This window comes from Pseudonaja textilis, chromosome 10, assembly GCF_049901715.1.
Source record: "Pseudonaja textilis isolate UNSWEBS1 chromosome 10, rPseTex1.2, whole genome shotgun sequence".
Taxonomy (NCBI): domain Eukaryota; kingdom Metazoa; phylum Chordata; class Lepidosauria; order Squamata; family Elapidae; genus Pseudonaja; species Pseudonaja textilis.
In genome coordinates, this window is record NC_141999.1 from 4,155,345 (window position 1) to 4,171,726 (window position 16,382).

The 16,382-nt window shown below is 39.7% G+C and overlaps 1 protein-coding gene across 6 annotated transcripts in view; it reads left to right on the forward strand.

Moving 5' to 3' along the window:
* The window catches only part of ADGRB2 (adhesion G protein-coupled receptor B2), a 263,888-nt gene that overhangs the window by 150,036 nt on the left and 97,470 nt on the right, over positions 1–16,382 (forward strand). For all 6 annotated transcript variants that reach the window (XM_087939545.1, XM_087939549.1, XM_087939547.1 and 3 more), the window contains exon 5: positions 9,361–9,525. In XM_087939545.1, coding sequence (XP_087795671.1) covers positions 9,361–9,525 — 165 coding nt within the window. The remainder of the gene's footprint in view (positions 1–9,360; positions 9,526–16,382) is intronic.

The window sequence follows — 16,382 nt, forward strand, 5'->3', positions numbered from 1 at the left end:
TCATGTTCTAACCCCAATTATTTTGGAAATGCACCAGATGCATTTGAAGTCAGTAAGGTTCATTTCCTTGACGTATTTGAGAATCAGGATATGGGCATGCATGTACTGTATTTTAAGCAATCTAGGGGTGATGCATCAGAAGCAAGAAAAATGCTAGTCCCAGTATCTTAAGGGAACCTTTATTTGTATTTTCCATTCTTCTGGGTTAGCTGAGTTGATTCGAGAAATGCACTAGTCAGTGTCTCTTTATCCTTCCAGATTATGTTCTTTTCCACACTGGAAATGGAGATCTCAATAAGTCTTAAAACAATCTCCAAAGCTCTAATGAACCAGCACTCATCATTCAACAGAATTCATCTTTCAAGGATCAGGCCAAGGGTCGTTGCCAATACACTTAATATCAATTTTAAATAATCATTTGAATCATCTCACCCACTAATATCCTAGAACAGGAAGTCATAGGGTGGAAAAGAGCTTGATGGACTTTTAGTTCAACCTCTTGCTCAAGACAAGAGAGCCTATGCCATCCTGATCAAATGGTTGTCTAGCAATGGAGCACATACAACTTTGGCAGGAAAGCTGTTTTATTGATTAATTGTTTGCACTGTCATGCCTTAGTTCTAGATTGAACCTCTCTTTAACAAGCTTCCACTCATTAATTCTTGTCCTGCCCTCTGGTGTTTTGAAAAATAAGTGAGCTCCCTCCTCTCTGTGACAGCTCCTCAAGTGCCGGAAGACAGTGGTGTTCCTCCTTTCTCTTTGATAGGCTATACATACCTAGTTCCCTCAACCATTCATCATATTATTTAGACTCCAGACCCTTTAGCATCATTGTTATTCTTATTGCATACTTTCTAGAGTCTCAGCATCTGTTTTGTATCATGGTGACCAGAACTTTTGAAGTGTCATCTCAGTTGTGTGGTATAAAGTGGTATTATCAGTTCTCATGATCTTGATGCTAACTCTCTATTGATGCAGCCTAGGAATACATTGGCTTTTTGGGCAATTGCAGCACATTGCTGGCTCATACTTGAATGATGGTCCACTAGGACACCAAGATCTCTCTCACAGACAGCAATATTGACCCAGGTAACCCCTATTCTATACCTGTGAATTTGGCTTTTCCTGCCTATGTGCAGGACCTTAATTTATCACTGTTGAACTTTGACTTGTTGGATATCTAAAACTTGGAAGATAGTGAGAGTTTATCTTGCAAAAAGAAATCTTCAAAGTAATGTTCAAAAATTGATCTTGGAGAAATGATAAAAGATAGAAAATGACCAACACGGATTAGCTTGGATCTTTCTTTTAGAGCATTGACAGAGATACAATGTGAAATACTCAAAGTTAAATGTTATCAAGTTGGGTTCCATTCTTGATAAATTTTGAACAAATGCTCTTCATTTCAACTTGTCTTCAATAATAACTTATAGTTTTTCCAAGGATGTTCCAGTGATCTTCATCTTCTCTATCTGCCTCCCCTTTCTGCTTCTATCAATCTTGACAAGGATAGTTATCAATCATCTCACATCTCATGTCCAAGCAATGTGAGATTCTGCTTATTGATTGTTACCTCAAGAGAGCAGCCAGTTTTGATTTGCTTCAGGATTGATTGACCAGTTCTTCTTGCAGTCCATGGTGCTCCTAGGAACCATCCCTAAATCCATAATTGAAAGGAGCTTATTTTTTTTTTCTCTTGCTCTTTCCCTGTGTCAAACTTTTACAGATACAATATCACTGTGAAGATCATTGCTTTAAGTATTTTTGTCTTTGTTGTCATAGAAATATCCTTATCCTTCATGATTGTGTCTACATTTATCAGTGCCCCAAGAGTAATCTCCCTTTTTCTTCTCCATCAAACTGTCCACTTTTAGTTATTTTTGTTCACATGAAAACAAAGCAACTAATCACCTTTTCTCCACTGTCAACTCTAAATTCACTTATCAAGTGACTGATACTACCTTTGTTTTCTACTATATAATACCAGTATTAATACAGATGTATTTATTTATTTATTTGATTTCTATAGTTGCCAATCTCAGGAAATGACTCCGGGCAGCTTATAACAGATGTTCCACTTTCCAGTTTGCTTTCATACTGTAGTAGTAGTAGTTTATTCATTGATTAAATTTGTGAGCTTAGCAATAAAATAAGATAAGGTAAAATAAATTGCTCACATATTTTAATTCTGTAATAAAGTAAGTAGCAGGAAATAGAATGGTAATACATATGTGGTAACACAAGAAGAAAGTAATCAGATAAATGAATCTTCCTTATCCCAGTTTGTTCAATGTATCCAGTTCTTAGGATCACTACCTTAGTTATAAACTTAGCAGTCCTCATACAATATGTACATTTGATCCCAGGAAGAAATATGACAATCTGTAGATCAGATCCCAATGGGCTGTTCTTTCCAGTAGCAATGATAAATATTTAAGCCTAATGGGGGCGTATAATAGTTGAATAAGATATGAAAAATCTTTTCAATGATTGGGGTATCACATATGCAGGTTCTTTCATAATATGGCAAGTGGTAGAAGCATCCATACTTAACTGTGGAACCCAACAACCCAAATCTTTCTCTAGAATAGGCCCTTTTTAAAATTTCTGTCAAACTCAATGACAGTTATTTTTCAGGTTGAAAAATAGTTTTATTCTTAGCCAACCAACTGGAGATCTATTTTTAGCCAGTAATTCCATGTTGGTTTGAGCACTAATATCTAGGACTCTTCGTTTAAAAATTTCCCTTGCCTGGGTGGCCCTTGAGAATAGACGCTGGATAGAAAATCCATGTTGGAAAGTTGGCTGACCCAGCAGTTGGGCTGGGTCATACTTACAATATCTATTCTGTTAAGCATATCTTAGGAAGTCTATCAGATCCTCAGATTGATCCTCTACCAGTATGTGAACACTTTAATTATAAAATGACGATTAAAGGAATGGATATCTGTTTCTGCTCTGACCGTAGAGGCAGATGTGTTCCTGTCATTCCCAGTATTCATCCAAAAAAATGGGTCTGAACTTATTCAAGTGAGTTAGCTTTATTAAGGGCCCAAAATTCTGTACCATAGGTCAGCATTGAGACTATTTTTGCCCTGAATGCTTTTGATATAGGGGTGCTTTCATCACGGTCTTATAATTTCATGTATTTATTTTCACAATTATTAAACTGTCCCAAGCTTTCCATACTAAATTGTAAAACAACTACAGCCATAGACCAACATAAATGGATGTCCAATCACCATCAAGTCAGATGAAATGTCCTCTTAAAAATGCATGCAATCTCTCTTCCTTTTGGTTCACAAATCATTACTGTTTTCATCTTTCAAATTGTTAAATAAGGTGATGGTGGTCTTCTATTTAGTTTTCACTTGTCATATTTTCCAGTCCTGCTGTTTCTAAAATATTTACACTGTATAAGTGAAATGATACAACCTTGCCATTATTTTCTCCTGTTTTGAATACTCTGTTTCTCCAAATTTACTGCTAAGGGTCTCATTCATTATAAAACTTCCTCAATTATTTTGACACACCTAAACTCAGGTTAGGAAAACATAGTTGCAACACCCACATAAGACAAAGAAATAATTGCAGGGCTTTTACAAAGTACCCAACCTATTTGCGTCTCCTTTTGCATAATGTGCAAACTCAACCAATGGACTAAATTATATACAGCAATGTTAGATTAAGGGATTAGAACTAATTTAAACTTTTCAGAGTGAGGCGGTGCATGGATATTTATAAAAAAAACAATTCATAATGAATATTCCATTTGCAGTCCTGAATTAAGATTCCAAGGGATTTTGATAGGCTGGAACGCAGCTCAAACCAACACATGGGAAGTCAAGTAAGATAAATGAAGGCCTCGCAACTCTGGTATAGATATAGATGGGAGAGATCAGAGTTGGCAGCAGAAAATGCAAAGAAGATTCAACTGCTTCAGTGGAGAAGCTGAGTATAAGGCAGCAGTGTGATGCATCTATTAAAAAAAAATAGAAAAGAAAAAAAAAATTAGGTTACATTAAAAGTGATATAGCATCCAGTACTTTGGAAATTTATGTTTTACAAGAAATGTAGAAGCCAAATATTTTAAACCTGGAAAAGTGGAAGTTCGGGAGAAACCTCCGCTTGGCAGAAGATGAAGCAACATTATTTTTTTTTTAGTGGAAATGTCAGTCACGCGGATTTGAACTGAATGTTAAAAGAAGCTTCCCAACCGAGGAAATTTTTCATCAGTGAAATAGCCTGCCAGGAGAGCTGGCAGGGCTATGAGATGGACAGGCACTTGCCAGCTATACTGCAGTTTCATCCTTCATTGAAGATCCTGCAATGTGCAAGGGGCTGGACTAAATCACCTCCAAGGCCCCATTATGATTTAATGAGGCATCTTTATTGGCTCCTACCTAGAGTAGCAGAAGCAGACAGCAGTTTTTGCACAGCTTCAGTGAGGAGAGGCTACACCATCCTCACCAGCTGCTGCAAACTGCTTCATAAAAAGTGTTTACTCCCCCTTCCCTATTTTTGTCCACCTTTCATCTTGTCTTTTGGGTACTAGTGCTGTTCAAAAATAGACTGCAGGCCAGACTTATGCAAGATGCACCAGCTCCTTTGACTACATTCAGTTAACAGCCATTTCTTTTGAGCTGCCAGGCCTCTAAGGGAGGCCAAATGGAACCATCTGGTATACTGGAAGGGCTGCTTTTTCAAAGCTATTGGTTTTAGATTTGCATCCCTTTGGATTTGGGGCTATAATGGGTTTCCAGGTTTCTGGCTAGTGGGAAGATCATGTCTTACCATCAAGCATGACTAACTATGGGGAGGTGGTCTCAACAGCTGGCAGAACTTCATCCACCTTCTCTGGATTCAGAAGTTAGCAAGGTCTTGAGGATGAGTAGAAGGATTGTCAAAGCTCTAAGCCAGGGGTGTCCAACCTTGGCAACTTTAAGACTTGTGGACTTCAACTCCCAGAATCCCTCAGCCAGCTTTGCTGGCTGAGGGATTCTGGGAGTTGAAGTCCACAAGTCTTAAAGTTGCTAAGGTTGGACACCCCTGCTCTAAGCTAAACAGAGAAGAACCTTGGAAGAAGGCAGTGCCAACCGTTTCACAATATTGCCGAGAAAATTATGGTTATTACCAGAAGTCAACATGGGTTTGTTTTTAAGAACTAGCAGAGGTAATATAAAGGAGTCCAGATTAAAGAAATATCCTGACAGGTAAAGGAAGAGAGACATCATGAGTTAGGCAGGGAAAGCAATCTATGGAATGATGATATCCTTACAATCAGACCAGAGAGTTGCTACATGTTGTTCTTCAAAAGCTTACTTTTCTACTTCCTTGGTCTAAGGCTGATTTTCATCAGAAAAATGTTGGCACTCAGCCTACTACTTCACCAAATCCACCATCTCTTATTTATATCTAGGTTGAGTAAGATTCAAGGTCCTCGCTGGACCTTATAAAATCAAGAATAAAATGAAATCTTAGTGGGAAAAAAATGATCAACTCATACTTTATGTGGAAGCCTAAAAGCTGGACAATGTTGGTGAGAATGAATCAATCGAAGCGATGAAGAAGCTAGAATGGGAAAGGATAATGGATTTTTATTATTGCTGATGATGCTTGTATTCCAATTCGTTTGGAACAGTAAGGCCAAATCTAACCAACGTAAGTTCACCAATATGCCAACAGCGCCTTCTCTAAGATACTTCTTCCAATATGATGATGGTGATGATGATGAAGAAGAAGATGATGATGCTTTCCAGGCCTTAATTTATCTTCTAGAACTGGTTGCAAAAGATTTCTCCCAGTCCCAGCACATTTCTCCCTCTGCTTGTCTTTCCCTCCTTCTAGATAACACAGGAAAAGGAAGAATTGAGGACACCCAAGAAAAGTAATCGCTTTTGGAGACCACAGATTGGAAGACTCTACAAGCAGAGAAGACACCACCTAGAACTGATCTTAGCAGTTCTTATAAAAAAAAAAAAAAAAAAAACCAACCAACTCCCTGAAAGCCAAAAGTCTTTTCAAGATTTCTCCCCCAGTTTCAAAGACTCTTCCAGACTCGCCTCCTTTTCAGATACTTTCCTATGATGAAGTGGCATCAAGGCTGGCTTTTCTTCTTTGTCCTGTACTTGTTAAGTAGTCATGAAGACTTAGATAAATGCATGAGAGAATCCATGTGTAGCTCTGGACTAGGAACTGAAGTGTCATCTTCTGCTTTGTTGCTAACTTCATCTGAAACAATTTGTTCCATTAAATTTGCTTCTTCTGCCAGCAAAAACAGCAGCCATGCAGTTAAGTGTCACAGAGTTGAATAGTGACTCTTCTTGGAATAGAGCTGCTGTCCACAACAGCTTATTGCTCCATACATTTTTTTGGTCTGTGGAGGAGCAAAAAAGGATATTAAATTTGACCCTGTAGTCTCATTGCTGGATCTTTGTTCCTGAGCAATGTATTCATTCCCCAATATTATTTTTTTTAAAAAATGTTAAAGTTTATTATAATTTAAAATACAAACAACATTTTAAAACATTAGAAAGAAAGGAAGAGGGAGAAAGAGGGAAAGAAAAAAGAAAGAACAAGGAAAGGAAGAGGGAGGGAGGGAGGAAGGAAGGAAATAAAGTACTGACTTCCAGTTTTTTTCAGTGCAATAGAATACAAAAAAAGTTTCAGTCTACAACATGAGTGTCAGACTTGCTGTGTCTCTTGCCATCATGTGATGTATCACAACATTTTTCCCTTTGCAGAGCTGGGGTGGGCGTGGTTTGTGCATGATACATCCGGCCCATGGGCTGCCAGTTTGACATCCCTGATCATACCTTTCTATAACAACTAAAATCACTGTAATCATCAAAACCTAAAATTAGAGGGTTTTTTTTTCATTTTTTAATTAAAAACAGAAATTGTTGTGGTTAGCTGGCCGCAGGTGCGGACAGCTGAGGAGAGCGAGGACTTAGATGAGGGGCCAGGACCATTAGGGAGTGGACTGCTGCCTTCAGAGATTGTGGGGCCTGGCAGCAGCAATGAGGAGGTTCCCGAGGAGCCTGTGCCAAGTGTGCATGCGTGCAGGGCTGCTCACAGGAAAGAGCAGCTGCAACAGCATGGGCAACTCTGGAGTAAGACTGCAAGGTCTTGCAAGGTCTCCCTCCTTCAAGAAGATAAAAGACAGCTGTTCTTTGTAGGAAGCAAAAATGTTTTGAAACTCAGCCTTGTGGACATTACAGTTGATATTTGAAGACTCTTGTATCATAAACTATTTCTTATCTGTTGTTTTTGGCAGTCTTGCAAAAAGTTGGCAAGGCTCTTTCTTGTCGGAACTAATTAGTTGGAAGCAGCCTTTTATCTGTGAAGAAACAGGATTCTTAGCTGAAAGATAAAAAGGTTGTGCTGCTACCTTTGTCTTGTGTTTGCTCTTTTGGAACCAGGGTTGGGTCAGAACAAAAATGGCTTCCAATTGGAAACAAGACTAGAAATTTTTTGTCTTTTAATTAACATAGTCAATTTTGCTGTCTCTGCCAGCTCCATCACTTCACTATCACCGTCCATTGTAGAAATTAATGTATCTTCCCATCTTTGTGCATATAATTTTTTGCTGCTGTTAACATATATTAAGTTTCAAATTTTCATTCAGGTTTGTCCATCAAACCTAAGAGGAAAAAATTAGGGGTTCATTGTTATATCTAAAAATATTCTGAATTAATGTAAAAATCTGATCCCAATTTTTCTTTGCTTTGTCATAAGTCCAACAGAGATGATAGACAGAACCCTCAATGGGAAAACATGTGGACAAATGGATTTAAATGCACACTGAATTACTCTCATGCCCCAATCTTGTTATAATTCAGGATTTTCCTTCTTAAAGCATTGGCTACTATTGATAGGACCTACTAGTGAGAAAATGCACAATGTTTTGCCTTGGACTATCACAAGATGTGGCTAGGAGAAGAATAAGAGGTGCAGTTAACATTTCCGTATTAATATCTTGCCCTGCATATCTGGGCAAAAATCAAAGAAGTAAGAATTACACAGATTGCATTAAAGTAACTTTAATGTTTGTTTGAGATAAATACAGTATGTTTGTGTTTTTTGTATTTAAGCACTTGCAACCATACATTTTAGCAATATACTTCTAAAATTGCAGGAATCAAATTGGTTCAATACATCCTCTGTAATATTAAGCTGCTATTTGTCAGTGTGTTCTTTTGTATCTTCCTTGCAGCCATTGCAAACAATGCAGCTTGTTTTGTTAAAACCTCATGTCCATCAGACAACAAAAAATAGATTTTTTTCCCTTCTAAACTAGAGTAACAAGGGCCTAATTAATCTAGCTCTAAATTCCTGATAAAGTTTACTATGAAATAAGTAATGGTCAGCTCTTCCACTTGTAAGGGATTACAAATGCATAAAAGGTGTGTAGTTCATAATCCTTTGTAACTTCGATCCAGATAGGCTGTTGGCAATACAGAATCCTAGAACCAAATTCTAAGGAATCCTCAGTCTCCTTTATAAGGAGTTAAGTCCATTAAGGCAGAGAATCTCTTTTGAATCCTTTGAACTGCCTCTTAGCAGATTTCTTCCCACTTGGGCTGAGCAGCCATTTATGAGATAAGCCATCAATTCTTTTGTCTGCTGTTCTCTGTTCTTTCTTCTGTTCCTTTTCAGCCTTCCTGTAATCTCTTATCATCAACTTATTTTATTCGGTAAATGCTTTCAGTTTTGAAGTCTAAGCAAGCACCTAATTTTATCTATCAGTCTTCATCATAAAACTCATCAAGTGCTTGTCTGAAAAATCTGTCCTGGGAAAGATTCCCCACCACCACCAAAAGGGCCAAGAAGAACATAGTTATGTTCATAGATATATTGTGTAGAGAAGGAGTGGCAGAGGTGGAGTCAGAAGAGGAAGCAGCATAGAGGAGTCTCTATATAGCAGCAACCTGGTCAGATCCGGACCGCAAAATTGAAGTTCATACACCTTAAAACTGCTGAGGTTGAGAAACACTATCATAAACTATGGTGTGCATGGATTGAAAAAATCTGGTTTATATTATGTTGGTCACAGGATTTTCCTGCCTGTTTTTCACCCCTTTCCTTCTCATGGTGCACGATGTGGTTATTGGTAGGAACCTGCTGAGTTGCATTGTTCTTCTTTAAAAGAAAAATACATTGTAGAACTGACACAGTTGCTCATCTAGTCATCCTATTGTTCATTCAGCTCAAGTTAAGTTTGAGAAGAAGCTTCATGAGGGATTTGGGAGCTAGAGGGGATGGAGATGATGGTGGTTGGAACTGAAAGAGGACATCTTGAATTCCCGCCCTTACTCAATTCTTCATGAAAGGACTTTTCCTTGTGCTTCTTTGTGACAGTGGAAGGCCAATGGCTGGACTGGGGATCTTGGAGCCGGTGCTCAGTGACATGTTCCAATGGGACTCAGCAACGGACCCGTAAATGCAGTGTCTTGGCTCATGGCTTGGCAGAGTGCAAAGGAGCGCATGCTGATGCCAGAGAGTGTTACAATCCAGAATGTTCAGGTAAGGGAGCCATCTTTATTCATTGCCTTCAAAAAAACTAGGCAAAGGTCTGTGATAAACCCAGCACAATGGTAGATGGATGTGACCAGCTTGGATATGTACATCCCCACCCCACCCCATGCAGTGCAGCAAGATTGAAGAAGCATGAATTACAGACTGCAGAAAGGTATCACTAATGATTTTTTGTTTTTCATTCTGTTGTGTCTAATTCTTGGAGAAGGGTCTAGAATAACTCACCATGGCCAACTTTCCATGGCCATCAAACCAAAGTTGACTCACTCCAGCTGGCTCACCATGGTCCCTATGGAACAATTCAACGCAGGATAACTCAAGAGAGAGAGAAGTGAATTGCAGTGGGCCTTCTCTTGATTTAGGCTTCCCTCGTTAGAAGTCCTCAAGGCTGGGATGAGCCAGAGCATGTCCTCTTGTCCCTCTCTTGAGTTATCTCACATTGAATTGTCCAGGGGCAAGTTGGCCATGGCAAGTTGTCCTGCAGCAAGTCTGTTGGGATGAGTCAGCCATAGCGAGTTGTCCCATTCCACTTGGAGGCTGCCTGCAGTTTTCTGGGCAAGATTTTCAGAAGGGGTTTGCCATTGCCTGCTTTCTAGGACTGAGAGAAACTGACTAGCCAAGGGGGTTTCATGCCTATGGTAGGATTAGAAGTCATGATCTCCTAGTTTCTAGCCTGATACATCACTGTGATACCAAGCTGGTTCTCATGTCTGATGCTAGTCTTGGATAAATACAGCACCTTGGAAACTGCAAGAGGACTTTTTCAGCCCTCATTTAGAGTGAGAACATTGAGATGGAATTTCTTTCAATGGTTTGAAAAGTTTCTTCATATCTGGGCCAAGTTGCTTCTTATGAGATAAATTGCCAATGGACTGTTGATGTTTAGTCTCCTTTCTCTTCCTTTCTTCATCTCTTCCTAGTTTCTCACAGTAGAAATCATCCATCAATTTGTGGGAAAACCTGTTATTCAGGAAATGTCACTAGGCACAAACACTCAAGTGTTTAAAGCAGACACCTCATGGTTTGTCCCATGTCAAAGCAGCCATCAGCACTTATCTGGGTAGACTTAGACTTAGAATAACTTTATTGTCACTTTAAATGTACACTAATCAGCATACATTAACATGAAATTTCATTGCATACAGCTCTGAAAGGGTCACTATGTCCAATATACACTACATAAACATGACAAAATAAATAAAGAAATACAAAATTATGCATATACCCACATATATGAGCCTCTGTGGTGCAGTGGTTAGAGTGCAGTGCTGCAAGCTACTTCTATTGCAGCCAGCTGCCTACAATTTGGCAGTTCAAACCCCATCAGGCTCCAGGTTGACTCAGCCTTCCATCTTTCCAAGGTTGGAAGTTCAGATGTATACATGTACATGGCAAGCAAAACTAATCTTGTGACTTTACCAGACGGAGGGCCTAAGGAACAAAATCTGTTACAGAATCTGGTAGTCCTGCTAGAAATACTTCAAAACTCCTTCCCAGAGAGGAGCAAGGTGCACAGTGCCCTTTTAGGCAGGAAAGAAGTAGAATGTCCAGGCCATTAATATAGCTAGTTGGCAAACGCTGACAGTATGAAACCAGTGTACAGGAGGGAGGTTCCCTGGGGAAGATGCAAACGTGTCAAAAGCTGGAAGTGTCAGATGTGCCCGTTGAGATCACACATACACAAAAGGGATGGGGCTTTGATTGACCAGCATGTTGAATATTTTGACCCACCCCTTCCTTCTAAGACTAAGCATCTAATAAATATTTGATTTCCATTTTCTGGACCTGTTGCTCTTTAATTACAAGCTTACCATTTCTTCTTCACTGCCTGAGGTGATCTATATCTCTTGGAAAAGTCTGAGGTTGCTGAGTTCAACAAATAATTTTTGAACAACTCGTTCCCACTGTCTCATTGATCTCAAGAACTTGATGAGGAAAATGAATCCTTCAGTCAAGCAAAAGCAGCGATTTATTTAGGGTTTTGTTTTTTGTTTTTTTAAAAAAGTGCTACCAAGCTTATTTGCCAGCTTGGCCTGCAGATATTTTTTTTAAAACAAACAAACAAAGCAACTGAGATGAAACAGCAGAAAAAGAGATAGCATTTAGCTAGTATTTTAAATTCACCGATGAAAGTTGAATAGAATTTCTTTTTATTTGTTTCACTTTTATCAAGCGTTTAATTTAATGAGCTCAAGTGAGCATGGCACCAGTTCTTGTTTTACTCTCACAACAACAACAGGTATGAGATAGGTCAGTGTGATGGAAAAAAAGAATGCTTGGCCCAAAGACACCCATCTGGTGGTTGAGTTTAGGCCAATGATATGCAAAGTATCAAATCTGAATTCTTTGACATGCAAAACCGCCTTGTTCTGACCCCAGAACAGTTGCTTCAGTGGGGAAAAAAATCTCTTGGTGATTTAAAACAAATTCATTTGATTAGTGTGGAGGTGTTTTGTGATAGAAATAAAACTGGCTCCTAAGTGGAGCTGTCCATTTTGAGAGATTTTTTTTTAAAAAAATTGAAACTCTTACCGATGCACTCAGAATAACTTTCATGCTCAATCTAAGATGTTTCAAATTCAAGATGTTTTGCACCAGACGTGGTTTTCAGCAGGTTCTGACCAGTTCTGGAGAACTGGTAGGGGAAAATTTGAGTAGTTTGGAGAACCGGCAAAAAACCCCTGTGAGGGGCCCTGCCCCCATCTCTTCTCTGCTTCCCATCGAGTCCCAGCTGATCGGCTGGGTCTTCTTTGGTTGCCCTACACAGTAGAACGGAGCTGGAAAGCAGGTTAGTCGGGTAGGGAGGGAAGGGGGATTTTGCAGTAACCATCCCCTTTGCAGTAACCACACCCACAGAACTGGTAGTAAAAAAAAATTGAATCCCACCACTGCTTTGCACTCTCCACTCAGCGCTATCAAAGTCCAACAGTTGCCAATAGACAAATATGTTATATATATACATGGATAGATATTATTTGAGGGGCATGATGGCTAAGTGTTTAAAGATGCTGAGCTTGTTGGGAAGCTGACAGCCTGGGTTTGAGACCCAAGCTACGTGCAATGAGGTGAGCTCCCATTCTATGTCCCAGCTCCTGCCCGCCTAGCAGTTTGAAAGCATGCAAATGTGAGTAGATGAATAGGTGCCACTTTGGTGGGAAGGTAACAGCATTCCGTGTGCCTGTGGCATATATTCATGCTAGCCACAAGACCTCTTAAATTGTCTTTGGTCAGCACTGGCTCCCTCGGTCAAGAAATGGAGATGAACATCATGCCCTGGAATTGGTCATGACTGACAGGGAAACCTTTGATTTTTCAATATTATTTGAGGTCAACCTATGAACTCAATTGAGCCCAAAATTTCTGTTGCTAAGTGAGATAGTTGTTAAGTGAGTTTTGTCCCATTTTATGAACTTTCTTGCCATAGTTGTTGGGTGATTCACTGCAGCTGCTAAGTCAATATGGCTTCCCCATTGACTTTGCTTGTCAGAAGGTCACAATAGGTGATCAGATGATCCCAGGATACTGCATTCATCATAAATATGAGTCAATTCCAAGCATCTTAATTTTTGATCATGCGACCATGGGGGTGCTACAACGGTTGTAAGTGTGAAAAAATGGTCATGAATGACTTTTTTCAGGGCCATTGTAACTTCAAACAGTCACTGAATGAACTGTTATAAGTTGAGGACTACCTGTATTATATTAAGCAGAAGCCATCTTTGCTGAATGCCACATCTGAAGGCAGAATAGCTGCCCAGTGAGACAGATTTCAACTCTGCCATGAAATGTTTCCATGACTGAAACCCAGCCATGCTTTGATCCTTGGAAGTCTTCTGCCAAGGAGTGGCCATGATGTGGGACCTGAAGTCTTCCTTGCTGCATTAGGAATACCTGGAGAATTACTGCTGACCTAGATGGTAGCCAGATGAGAAGAAGGTGGTCTTCAAGGACCTCATAATCCTGACTCCTTTCCTTGGCCAAACAATACAACTCTCAGCTTTTAAGAACCCAATTATTTATTTATTGGAATTGGTCAAACCAAAATGAGAACAAGAATAAGAGAATGAAAATACAATGAGAAGAATGATAGGCATGTTAGTGCACTTACGCACGCCCCCTCTCCTGACCTTTTGAGTATGAAGTAAGGCCCACGGAAGTCAATTTGTGACTGAAACTGTGAAAATTTGTAGGTGAGACAACTGAATCAGGTAGGGCATTCCAGACTTTTGACAACACTATTACAGAAATCATGTTTTTTACAGTCAAGTTTAGAACGATTTACATGGAGTTTTATAGGGGTTGTTCGTATATGTATTATTGCGATTAAAATAGAAAAAGTCATTTACAGGTAAACCATTACTACATATGATTTTTTTATGCAATACCTTTCTAATTATAAATTGTGTCCCAGAATCTTGGGCTGATACTATCCAAATCCCAGGCTACAGGCATAGTTGACATCCTCCTGTCTTCTGCCAATCAGTTTGTAGCAACAGCTCTTCTTTGTAAAATCACAGCTCCTAATGCAGCAGGTTTGAAGATGACAGCCATCAGGCAGTAGTGGCAGATGCCCTTGGGTTGCTTCTGCCTCCCTTCTCCCCATCTTTCCTCAGAATCAAGTTTCATTTGCCAGTTTTTTACTAAGAGTAACAGCTGGGTATGGAGATGGTCAGACAGCATTTTAGTTAGTATTCCTTAGGTCAGTATTTCTCAATCACCACCACTTTAATAGTTGTGGACTTCAACTCCCAGAATTTCCCAACCAGCACAATTGGCTGGGGAATTCTGGGAGTTGAAGTCCACAACTATTAAAGTGGTGGAGGAACACGGCTTAAAGTGGTGGAGGAACACTGCTTTAGTTCTTTCTCTCTGATGCTCAGCCAGTGTTTGACTACTGCGATTCATCTTTTTTGAGATTACTTAGTATGTTTATGTGGGCTCTCCTTAATTCTACAAGATAAATCATTGTGTCTTCCTATTTCCAGTTAACTGGTTGCCTTGGTTTTTTTTTCTCAGATTATACCTCTGAAGTAAGACTAGAATCCAGCTATCTAAAGTTTTGACTTTGGCTGGGGTATGGAGTTGCTCTGGGGCAAGTTTATCATAATTACAGAACATTAATAGAAAGACTGTCTGCCAGCCAAAAGTCAAGAAGTAGAATATCTTATCCAAAGGAGCTTATATGGAATTAGCCTGGGAAAAGGAAGGGATATTTTCAGATATTGCAGAAGAAGAAAAGATGACTATTCCTTTTGTATCTTCTAAATAGATAGCAACCTCTTCACCCTTCCAGTCAAGAAACTCTTAGAAAAAACAAAATCAAAGGCACAAGGAAATTTTATCTTAATATGCTCAGTAGTAAATGAGAGCTAAAGTGCATATATCCAGTTACCAAGATTCAGTAACCAAATTCCCTTTTCCTTGAAAGAAACCCACCTAATGAGATTGTGAGAATCTAAGAGCTTTGTTTGTGAACTGCTTGATAAGTCGAGCTAGACATATATAGTCAAGATGCAGGTGAGAATCCAGTTTTTATCCTATGCATCAAGAAGAAACTGTCTCCACCAATGCCTGAATCCATTATTCTATAACAATAGTAATAGCACTATTAGCACTGCTTTACAGCCCTCTCTAAACAATTTACAGAGTCAGCATATTGCCCCCAACAACCTGGGTCCTCGTTTTACCCAGCTTGGAAGGAGTGAAGGCTGAGTCAATCTTGAGCCTGGTGAAATTTGAACTGCCAAATTGCAGGCAGCCAGTAGGCAGCAGAAGTAGCCTGCAGTGCTGTGCTCTAACCAATGTGCCACCATGGCTTACAGTAATTGAGGTCCTGTAGGAAGCCTTCTTAAAGTTATCTGGCTCTCATTATGGTTTATATGTAATTGTAATGCCAAGGACAGGGGGCATAGTGGCCAAGAGGGCAAGCCACTGGACTTGTCAACCAGAAGGCTGGTAGTTCGAGACCTAAGTATCATATGATGGAGTGAGCTCCCATTCTTACCCCAGCTCCTGCCGCCCTAGCAATTTCAAAAGTATGTAAATACAAGTAGATAAATAAGTACCATTTTGGTGGGAAGCTAACAACTTTCTGTGCACCTTAGCATATAGTCATGTTGGCCACGTGATCACAAAAGCATCTTTGGACAATGCTGGCTCACTCGACTAGGATGAGTGCTGCCCCCTAGAATTTCTTTCTTCAATTTTTAATGCCCAGGAAGGAGATCCAAGGATCCTATGCCTCAGTGCTCAAGCATGAAAATGATTAGTTGCTGGATCAAAGTTGTGGCTATTTATGATTTTTAGCCCAAGAGACAGTGATGATGATGGTGATGACAAGTTGACAGGTTTCCCTATGGGAGGACTTTGCAGCTGGTTAAAAGTTTTGGGAAGCAGGAGATTTGGCAATGGGAATTTCCCAAGGACCACTTAGGAGAGCAAGTCTATTTCCACGACCAAGAAGTTCACATTCCAAAGGAATCAGGACTTCAGCAAAATCAGATGGTAGGATATTTCCTAGATCAAGCCTAAGAGTTGATTTCCAGACTGCTATGGATTGAAGCACCTGTTATGAAACCAGCCAATTATCAGTGAAGGGACCCACCTTCCTACAAAGAGAAATTTCCTGACAGAACAATCAGTGGAAAGACTTGTCTCAGCAGGTTATGGGTGCTCCAACACTGGAGATGTTTAAGAAGAGATTCGATAGCTGTTTGTCTAGAATGGTATAGGATCTCCTGCCTAAGCAGTGGGTTGGACTAGAAGACCTCCAAAGTTCCTTCCAACTCCAACTCTATTCTATTATTCCTGGATCATCAGGAGACTATTTGAAAGAAAATCAAAGA